This window comes from Gobio gobio (assembly GCF_949357685.1).
Source record: "Gobio gobio genome assembly, chromosome: 1".
Classification (NCBI taxonomy): Eukaryota; Metazoa; Chordata; class Actinopteri; order Cypriniformes; family Gobionidae; genus Gobio; species Gobio gobio.
In genome coordinates, this window is record NC_137097.1 from 86,948,705 (window position 1) to 86,960,364 (window position 11,660).

The following is an 11,660-nucleotide window of genomic DNA, read 5'->3' on the forward strand; positions in this document are numbered from 1 at the left end:
ATACGGTAGAGGGCGCTGTTGCACATCTGTGTTTTCACTGTTATACGGTAGAGGGCGCTGTTACACATCTGTGTTTTCACTGTTATACGGTAGGGGGCGCTGTTACACATCTGTGTTTTCACTGTTATACGGTAGGGGGCGCTGTTACACATCTGTGTTTTCACTGTTATACGGTAGGGGGCGCTGTTACACATCTGTGTTTTCACTGATATACGGTAGAGGGCGCTGTTGCACATCTGTGTTTTCACTGTTTTACGGTAGGGGGCGCTGTTACACATCTGTGTTTTCACTGTTATACGGTAGGGGGCGCTGTTACACATCTGTGTTTTCACTGTTATACGGTAGGGGGCGCTATTACACATCTGTGTTTTCACTGTTATACGGTAGAGGGCGCTGTTACACATCTGTGTTTTCACTGTTATACGGTAGAGGGCGCTGTTACACATCTGTGTTTTCACTGTTATACGGTAGGGGGCGCTGTTACACATCTGTGTTTTCACTGTTATACGGTAGAGGGCGCTGTTACACACCTGTGTTTTCACTGTTATACGGTAGAGGGCGCTGTTACACACCTGTGTTTTCACTGTTATACGGTTGGGGGCGCTGTTGCACATCTGTGTTTTCACGGTTATACGGTAGAGGGCGCTGTTACACATCTGTGTTTTCACTGTTATACGGTAGGGGGCGCTGTTACACATCTGTGTTTTCACTGTTATACGGTAGGGGGCGCTGTTACACATCTGTGTTTTCACTGTTATACGGTAGGGGGCGCTGTTACACATCTGTGTTTTCACTGATATACGGTAGAGGGCGCTGTTGCACATCTGTGTTTTCACTGTTTTACGGTAGAGGGCGCTGTTACACATCTGTGTTTTCACTGTTATACGGTAGGGGGCGCTGTTACACATCTGTGTTTTCACTGTTATACGGTAGGGGGCGCTGTTACACATCTGTGTTTTCACTGTTATACGGTAGGGGGCGCAGTTACACATCTGTGTTTTCACTGTTATACGGTTGGGGGCGCTGTTGCACATCTGTGTTTTCACGGTTATACGGTAGAGGGCGCTGTTACACATCTGTGTTTTCACTGTTGTACGGTAGAGGGCGCTGTTACACATCTGTGTTTTCACTGTTATACGGTAGAGGGCGCTGTTACACATCTGTGTTTTCACTGTTATACGGTAGGGGGCGCTGTTACACATCTGTGTTTTCACTGTTATACGGTAGAGGGCGCTGTTACACACCTGTGTTTTCACTGTTATACGGTAGAGGGCGCTGTTACACACCTGTGTTTTCACTGTTATACGGTAGAGGGCGCTGTTACACATCTGTGTTTTCACTGTTGTACGGTAGAGGGCGCTGTTACACATCTGTGTTTTCACTGTTATACGGTAGAGGGCGCTGTTACACATCTGTGTTTTCACTGTTATACGGTAGGGGGCGCTGTTACACATCTGTGTTTTCACTGTTATACGGTAGAGGGCGCTGTTACACACCTGTGTTTTCACTGTTATACGGTAGGGGGCGCTGTTACACATCTGTGTTTTCACTGTTATACGGTAGAGGGCGCTGTTACACACCTGTGTTTTCACTGTTATACGGTAGGGGGCGCTGTTGCACATCTGTGTTTTCACTGTTATACGGTAGGGGGCGCTGTTACACACCTGTGTTTTCACTGTTATACGGTAGAGGGCGCTGTTACACATCTGTGTTTTCACTGTTATACGGTAGGGGGCGCTATTACACATCTGTGTTTTCACTGTTATACGGTAGAGGGCGCTGTTACACATCTGTGTTTTCACTGTTATACGGTAGGGGGCGCTGTTACACATCTGTGTTTTCACTGTTATACGGTAGAGGGCGCTGTTACACATCTGTGTTTTCACTGTTATACGGTAGGGGGCGCTGTTACACATCTGTGTTTTCACTGTTATACGGTAGAGGGCGCTGTTACACATCTGTGTTTTCACTGTTGTACGGTAGGGGGCGCTGTTACACATCTGTGTTTTCACTGATATACGGTAGGGGGCGCTGATACACATCTGTGTTTTCACTGTTATACGGTAGAGGGCGCTGTTACACATCTGTGTTTTCACTGTTATACGGTAGAGGGCGCTGATACACATCTGTGTTTTCACTGTTATACGGTAGAGGGCGCTGTTACACATCTGTGTTTTCACTGTTATACGGTAGAGGGCGCTGTTACACATCTGTGTTTTCACTGTTATACGGTAGAGGGCGCTGTTACACATCTGTGTTTTCACTGTTGTACGGTAGAGGGCGCTGTTACACATCTGTGTTTTCAGTGTTATACGGTAGAGGGCGCTGTTACACATCTGTGTTTTCACTGTTGTACGGTAGAGGGCGCTGTTACACATCTGTGTTTTCACTGTTATACGGTAGAGGGCGCTGTTACACATCTGTGTTTTCACTGTTATACGGTAGAGGGCGCTGTTACACATCTGTGTTTTCATTGTTATACGGTAGGGGACGCTGTTACACATCTGTGTTTTCACTGTTGTACGGTAGAGGGCGCTGTTACACATCTGTGTTTTCACTGTTGTACGGTAGAGGGCGCTGTTACACATCTGTGTTTTCACTGTTGTACGGTAGAGGGCGCTGTTACACATCTGTGTTTTCACTGTTATACGGTAGAGGGCGCTGTTACACATCTGTGTTTTCACTGTTATACGGTAGAGGGCGCTGTTACACATCTGTGTTTTCACTGTTATACGGTAGGGGGAGCTGTTACCTATCTGTGTTTTCACTGTTGTACGGTAGGGGGAGCTGTTACACATCTGTGTTTTCACTGTTATACGGTAGGGGGAGCTGTTACACATCTGTGTTTTCACTGTTATACGGTAGGGGGAGCTGTTACACATCTGTGTTTTCACTGTTATACGGTAGGGGGAGCTGTTACCCATCTGTGTTTTCACTGTTGTACGGTAGAGGGCGCTGTTACACATCTGTGTTTTCACTGTTATACGGTAGATGGCGCTGTTACACATCTGTGTTTTCACTGTTATACGGTAGAGGGCGCTGTTACACATCTGTGTTTTCACTGTTGTACGGTAGAGGGTGCTGTTACACATCTGTGTTTTCACTGTTTTACGGTAGGGGGAGCTGTTACACATCTGTGTTTTCACTGTTTTACGGTAGAGGGCGCTGTTACACATCTGTGTTTTCACTGTTATACGGTAGAGGGCGCTGTTACACATCTGTGGTTTCACTGTTATACGGTAGGGGGCGCTGTTGCACATCTGTGTTTTCACTGTTATACGGTAGAGGGCGCTGTTGCACATCTGTGTTTTCACTGTTATACGGTAGAGGGCGCTGTTACACATGTGTTTTCACTGTTATACGGTAGGGGGCGCTGTTACACATCTGTGTTTTCACTGTTATACGGTAGAGGGCGCTGTTACACATCTGTGTTTTCACTGTTGTACGGTAGAGGGCGCTGTTACATATCTGTGTTTTCACTGTTATACGGTAGGGGGCGCTGTTACACATCTGTGTTTTCACTGTTATACGGTAGAGGGCGCTGTTTCACATCTGTGTTTTCACTGTTATACGGTAGAGGGCGCTGTTGCACATCTGTGTTTTCACTGATATACGGTAGAGGGCGCTATTACACATCTGTGTTTTCACTGTTTTACGGTAGAGGGCGCTGTTACACATCTGTGTTTTCACTGTTATACGGTAAGGGACGCTGTTACACGTCTGTGTTTTCACTGTTATACGGTAGGGGGCGCTGTTACACATCTGTGTTTTCACTGTTATACGGTAGGGGGCGCTGTTACACATCTGTGTTTTCACTGTTATACGGTAGGGGGCGCTGTTACACATCTGTGTTTTCACTGTTATACGGTAGAGGGCGCTGTTACACATCTGTGTTTTCACTGTTATACGGTAGGGGGCACTGTTACACATCTGTGTTTTCACTGACATACGGTAGAGGGCACTGTTACACATCTGTGTTTTCACTGTTTTACGGTAGAGGGCGCTGTTACACATCTGTGTTTTCACTGTTATACGGTAGAGGGCGCTGTTACACATCTGTGTTTTCAATGTTATACGGTAGAGGGCGCTGTTACACATCTGTGTTTTCACTGTTATACGGTAGGGGGCGCTGTTACACATCTGTGTTTTCACTGTTATACGGTAGAGGGCGCTGTTACACATCTGTGTTTTCACTGATATACGGTAGAGGGCGCTGTTACACATCTGTGTTTTCACTGTTATTCGGTAGAGGGCGCTGATACACATCTGTATTTTCACTGTTATATGGTAGACGGCGCTATTACACATCTGTGTTTTCACTGTTATACGGTAGGGGGCGCTGTTACACATCTGTGTTTTCACTGTTTTACGGTAGGGGGCGCTGTTGCACATCTGTGTTTTCACTGTTATACGGTAGGGGGCGCTGTTACACATCTGAGTTTTTACTGTTATACGGTAGGGGGCGCTGTTACACATGTGTTTTCACTGTTATACGGTAGAGGGCGCTTTTACACATCTGTGTTTTTACTGTTATACGGTAGAGGGCGCTGTTACACATCTGTGTTTTCACTGTTATACGGTAGAGGGCGTTGTTACACATCTGTGGTTTCACTGTTATACGGTAGGGGGCGCTGTTGCACATCTGTGTTTTCACTGTTATACGGTAGAGGGCGCTGTTACACATCTGTGTTTTCACTGTTGTACGGTAGAGGGCGCTGTTACACATCTGTGTTTTCACTGTTATACGGTAGAGGGCGCTGTTGCACATCTGTGTTTTCACTGATATACGGTAGAGGGCGCTATTACACATCTGTGTTTTCAGTGTTATACTGTAGAGGGCGCTGTTACACATCTGTGTTTTCACTGTTGTACGGTAGAGGGCGCTGTTACACATCTGTGTTTTCACTCTTATACGGTAGAGGGCGCTATTACACATCTGTGTTTACACTGTTATACGGTTTTCACTGTTATACGGTAGGGGGCGCTGTTACACATCTGTGTTTTCACTGTTATACGGTAGGGGGCGCTGTTACACATCTGTGTTTTCACTGTTATACGGTAGGGGGCGCTGTTACACATCTGTGTTTTCACTGTTGTACGGTAGGGGGCGCTGTTACACATCTGTGTTTTCACTGTTGTACGGTAGGGGGCGCTGTTACACATCTGTGTTTTCACTGTTATACGGTAGGGGGCGCTGTTACACATCTGTGTTTTCACTGTTATACGGTAGGGGGCGCTGTTACACATCTGTGTTTTCACTGTTATACGGTAGGGGGCGCTGTTACACATCTGTGTTTACACTGTTATACGGTAGGGGGCGCTGTTACACATCTGTGTTTACACTGTTATACGGTTTTCACTGTTATACGGTAGGGGGCGCTGTTACACATCTGTGTTTTCACTGTTGTACGGTAGGGGGCGCTGTTACACATCTGTGTTTTCACTGTTATACGGTAGAGGGCACTGTTACACATCTGTGTTTACACTGTTATACGGTAGAGGGCGCTGTTACACATCTGTGTTTTCACTGTTGTACGGTAGAGGGCGCTGTTACACATCTGTGTTTTCACTGTTATACGGTAGAGGGCGCTGTTACACATCTGTGTTTTCACTGTTATACGGTAGAGGGCACTGTTACACATCTGTGTTTACACTGTTATACGGTAGAGGGCGCTGTTACACATCTGTGTTTTCACTGTTGTACGGTAGAGGGCACTGTTACACATCTGTGTTTTCACTGTTATACGGTAGAGGGCGCTGTTACACATCTGTGTTTTCACTGTTATACGGTAGGGGGCGCTGTTACACATCTGTGTTTTCACTGTTTTACGGTAGAGGGCGCTGTTGCACATCTGTGTTTACACTGTTATACGGTAGAGGGCGCTGTTACACATCTGTGTTTACACTGTTATACGGTAGAGGGCACTGTTACACATCTGTGTTTACACTGTTATACGGTAGAGGGCGCTGTTACACATCTGTGTTTTCACTGTTGTACGGTAGAGGGCGCTGTTACACATCTGTGTTTTCACTGTTATACGGTAGAGGGCGCTGTTACACATCTGTGTTTTCACTGTTATACGGTAGAGGGCGCTGTTGCACATCTGTGTTTTCACTGATATACGGTAGAGGGCGCTATTACACATCTGTGTTTTCACTGTTTTACGGTAGAGGGCGCTGTTACACATCTGTGTTTTCACTGTTGTACGGTAGAGGGCGCTATTACACATCTGTGTTTACACTGTTATACGGTTTTCACTGTTATACGGTAGGGGGCGCTGTTACACATCTGTGTTTTCACTGTTATACGGTAGGGGGCGCTGTTACACATCTGTGTTTTCACTGTTGTACGGTAGGGGGCGCTGTTACACATCTGTGTTTACACTGTTATACGGTAGGGGGCGCTGTTACACATCTGTGTTTACACTGTTATACGGTAGAGGGCGCTGTTACACATCTGTGTTTTCACTGTTGTACGGTAGGGGGCGCTGTTACACATCTGTGTTTTCACTGTTATACGGTAGGGGGCGCTGTTACACATCTGTGTTTTCACTGTTGTACGGTAGGGGGCGCTGTTACACATCTGTGTTTTCACTGTTATACGGTAGGGGGCGCTGTTACACATCTGTGTTTTCACTGTTGTACGGTAGAGGACGCTGTTACACATCTGTGTTTACACTGTTATACGGTTTTCACTGTTTTACGGTAGAGGGCGCTGTTACACATCTGTGTTTTCACTGTTGTACGGTAGAGGGCGCTATTACACATCTGTGTTTACACTGTTATACGGTTTTCACTGTTATACGGTAGGGGGCGCTGTTACACATCTGTGTTTTCACTGTTGTACGGTAGGGGGCGCTGTTACACATCTGTGTTTTCACTGTTATACGGTAGGGGGCGCTGTTACACATCTGTGTTTTCACTGTTGTACGGTAGAGGACGCTGTTACACATCTGTGTTTACACTGTTATACGGTTTTCACTGTTTTACGGTAGAGGGCGCTGTTACACATCTGTGTTTTCACTGTTGTACGGTAGAGGGCGCTATTACACATCTGTGTTTACACTGTTATACGGTTTTCACTGTTATACGGTAGGGGGCGCTGTTACACATCTGTGTTTTCACTGTTATACGGTAGGGGGCGCTGTTACACATCTGTGTTTTCACTGTTATACGGTAGGGGGCGCTGTTACACATCTGTGTTTTCACTGTTGTACGGTAGGGGGCGCTGTTACACATCTGTGTTTTCACTGTTATACGGTAGGGGGCACTGTTACACATCTGTGTTTTCACTGTTATACGGTAGGGGGCGCTGTTACACATCTGTGTTTTCACTGTTATACGGTAGAGGGCGCTGTTACACATCTGTGTTTACACTGTTATACGGTAGGGGGCGCTGTTACACATCTGTGTTTACACTGTTATACGGTTTTCACTGTTATACGGTAGGGGGCGCTGTTACACATCTGTGTTTTCACTGTTGTACGGTAGGGGGCGCTGTTACACATCTGTGTTTACACTGTTATACGGTTTTCACTGTTATACGGTAGGGGGCGCTGTTACACATCTGTGTTTACACTGTTATACGGTTTTCACTGTTATACGGTAGGGGGCGCTGTTACACATCTGTGTTTACACTGTTATACGGTAGGGGGCGCTGTTACACATCTGTGTTTACACTGTTATACGGTTTTCACTGTTATACGGTAGGGGGCGCTGTTACACATCTGTGTTTACACTGTTATACGGTTTTCACTGTTATACGGTAGGGGGCGCTGTTACACATCTGTGTTTACACTGTTATACGGTAGGGGGCGCTGTTACACATCTGTGTTTTCACTGTTATACGGTTTTCACTGTTATACGGTAGGGGGCGCTGTTACACATCTGTGTTTACACTGTTATACGGTAGGGGGCGCTGTTACACATCTGTGTTTACACTGTTATACGGTTTTCACTGTTATACGGTAGGGGGCGCTGTTACACATCTGTGTTTTCACTGTTATACGGTAGGGGGCGCTGTTACACATCTGTGTTTTCACTGTTGTACGGTAGGGGGCGCTGTTACACATCTGTGTTTTCACTGTTATACGGTAGGGGGCGCTGTTACACATCTGTGTTTACACTGTTATACGGTAGAGGGCACTGTTACACATCTGTGTTTACACTGTTATACGGTAGAGGGCGCTGTTGCACATCTGTGTTTTCACTGTTATACGGTAGAGGGCACTGTTACACATCTGTGTTTACACTGTTATACGGTAGAGGGCACTGTTACACATCTGTGTTTTCACTGTTATACGGTAGAGGGCGCTGTTACACATCTGTGTTTACACTGTTATACGGTAGAGGGCGCTGTTACGCATCTGTGTTTACACTGTTATACGGTAGAGGGCGCTGTTACACATCTGTGTTTACACTGTTATACGGTAGAGGGCACTGTTACACATCTGTGTTTACACTGTTATACGGTAGAGGGCACTGTTACACATCTGTGTTTTCACTGTTATACGGTAGAGGGCGCTGTTACGCATCTGTGTTTTCACTGTTATACGGTAGAGGGCGCTGTTACACATCTGTGTTTTCACTGTTATACGGTAGAGGGCACTGTTACACATCTGTGTTTTCACTGTTATACGGTAGAGGGCGCTGTTACACATCTGTGTTTTCACTGTTATACGGTAGGGGGCGCTGTTACACATCTGTGTTTTCACTGTTATACGGTAGGGGGCGCTGTTACACATCTGTGTTTTCACTGTTATACGGTAGAGGGCGCTGTTACACATCTGTGTTTTCACTGTTATACGGTAGAGGGCGCTGTTACACATCTGTGTTTTCACTGTTATACGGTAGGGGGCGCTGTTGCACATCTGTGTTTTCACTGACATACGGTAGAGGGCGCTGTTACACATCTGTGTTTTCACTGTTATACGGTAGAGGGCGCTGTTACACATCTGTTTTTTCACTGTTATACGGTAGGGGGCGCTGTTACACATCTGTGTTTTCACTGTTATACGGTAGGGGGCGCTGTTGCACATCTGTGTTTTCACTGACATACGGTAGAGGGCGCTGTTACACATCTGTGTTTTCACTGTTATACGGTAGAGGGCGCTGTTACACATCTGTGTTTTCACTGTTATACGGTAGAGGGCGCTGTTACACATCTGTGTTTTCACTGTTATACGGTAGGGGGCGCTGTTACACATCTGTGTTTACACTGTTATACGGTAGAGGGCGCTGTTACACATCTGTGTTTACACTGTTATACGGTAGAGGGCACTATTACTGTTTTAGTTCTATGAAACTTGCCCAGATTCAATAGTTTGTTTGAAAAAAATAGAATGCAAATATTTTTTGTTCTCTCAAAATATTCATATAGAAGTACATATTCTGGAGGCCAAGAAAGTTTTGTGAAAATTATCAAAAAAACGCCGGTGGTGAAAGAGTTAAAAGTAACTTTCCCCACCAATACAGGAATTATTAAAGACAAATCTCACTGTTTATGGCTTTCCTATAGCTCAAACAGTAGAGCATGTCACTAGCAACGCCAAGGTCATGGGTTCGATTCCCAGGGAAAGCAAGAATTGACCAAATGTAAAATGTGTACCTTGAATGCAATGTAAGTCGCTTTGGATAAAAGCGTCTGCCAAATGCATAAATGTAAATGTAAATGTTATGGGTTCTGTATTATTAAGCTATGAACCTACACTGAAACACACAGACCCACACAGAACCGCTTGTTCTAAGAGTGAATTAGAAACTCAACAATAGGCCGTCAAACACAGCTTTATGACGCATTAACGGCTGCACAACTAAATAAAGCCGCATTCAAACTGAGAGGGAAAACTCGGTTCAGACCTTTAGGATAGTGTCCAGGAATCTCGGTGAAGTTCCACTCTCCGCTCTGCATCAGAGTCCATCGACCCCAAATATCAGTGGACAGAGTGTCGGTCATCCACCAGGCCTGCACAAACACACACAAACACACGTCATTTCAGCGGGAACGGGACAAACTAAGCTTCCGGTGTCCCTGGGTCATGCGGATCCACCAGGAGCTTCTCCTTCAGCATTGTCACACATTTCCTCATGTTTGAGGAGCGTTACAGACGGTACAGTACAGCGTGTAAGAGTGAGCTAATGAATAATTGAGGAGCGGGTGTGTGAAGCCCCGCCCCCTCCGCGGCGAGTGTGGTGTGTGTAACTCACGTTATGGATGGTGGCGGCCAGCAGCAGAGCGATGCAGGTGAGGTGGAGGAGGAAGATGGCAGCGAGTAAAACCAACATGACTGACGGAGAGAGAGAGAGAGAAAACACACTCAGAACGTCTCAACAGCAGCTCTAATCCGCCCTGTACAGAGGGTGTGTGAGTGTGTGTTCAGCAGGTATGAATGAGCGGATGGAGATGGGTTGGAACATGTCTTCAGCATTGCACAGATCTGCCACTCCCTCCGCTCTTCAGGCCTGCTCTGGCCTCTCACACGCTTCGCTTCTCCACCACTCTCAGGATTTTCATTAAATATCACACAGAAGAGCAGATGAAGACCTGGAGTCCCTGACCAAACGCAGGAATCTCCGCCGGACACACACTCACGGACAGCAACACACACTCACACACACTAGCAGTTCCCCTCAAAGCTCCAGAGCGGTGGAGCTGAGAGACATGAGAAGAGTTTGAGCTCTTACCTGCTGAATAACAGAAGGCCGATCACTGGAGGAGAGCGACTGCACACTTCCAGATGTGATCTGTGTCCGACTGGAGCTCTTTACCCTGAACTATCCCTCCAGGAGCTCTCTGACTGGCCCCGCCCCTGGCCCCGCCCAGCCCCTCCCCTGGCTCCGCCCCCTCTCATTCCTGTAGTGTGTCTCTCTCTAAGGGTGTGGCGTTTGGGAAGGTCCTGACAAGCCCTTTTACCGCCGGCTGTGTGAAATCTTTGTGTAACTGATAACTTCACCAATCACTGGCTCTCTCACACACACACACGCACACACACACACACACACACACACACACTCACACACACAGGGTTTCCTTCAAAGCCTGTGTGATTCATTGGTAAATATTGTCCTGTATTGAGTCTGTGAATACAGATGCTCCACGCCCTCTTACAGACCATCACTCACATCAACCGCTGAAACACACACACACACACACACACACACACACACACACACACACACACACACACACACACACACACACACACACACACACACACACACACACTCGTTATTGTCAAATGTCTTGTGTGGACCAGATTCCATGAGCTTTAGATCCGTTGAGTCGTTTGAGCGTATGTTTACTGAGAAACTGGTCAAATTATTATAAAAACGTTGATTAGAAATAGACCATCAGTCTCTAGATCCCAGAATTCAGCTTGGCTCAGGAAAGGCTTCATCAGGAATGGTTATATGGAGACAGATTAGACTCATTAATAATTCTCGCAAAAAACTATGTGTAGACAATTTCACATGCATGAAACCAAATTCACGTGCACAAAAAACAATTTACGTGCTCAAAATAAAATTATACATTCATAAAATACATTTCACAAATGCAAAACACAATTCGTAGATTTACAATAGTGCACAAAAACTTTAGAAAGTTTAAAATGTACAAGTTCATCCTGTAATGTGAATGTTCAAATCGTCATTCGGGTGTG

At 46.1% G+C, this 11,660-nt stretch overlaps 1 protein-coding gene across 1 annotated transcript in view; it reads right to left on the bottom strand.

Moving 5' to 3' along the window:
- LOC307130571 (epithelial membrane protein 1) overlaps window positions 1-10,820 on the bottom strand; it is a 12,394-nt gene extending 1,574 nt beyond the window's left edge. Inside the window, exons 1-3 of the mRNA XM_079823611.1 lie at window positions 10,684-10,820; window positions 10,207-10,286; window positions 9,859-9,964 (exon numbers count right to left, since the gene is read on the bottom strand). Of these exons, the coding sequence (XP_079679737.1) occupies window positions 9,859-9,964; window positions 10,207-10,284 (184 nt within the window). The 5' untranslated portion in view covers window positions 10,285-10,286; window positions 10,684-10,820. The remainder of the gene's footprint in view (window positions 1-9,858; window positions 9,965-10,206; window positions 10,287-10,683) is intronic.
- Window positions 10,821-11,660: the final 840 nt, after the last annotated feature.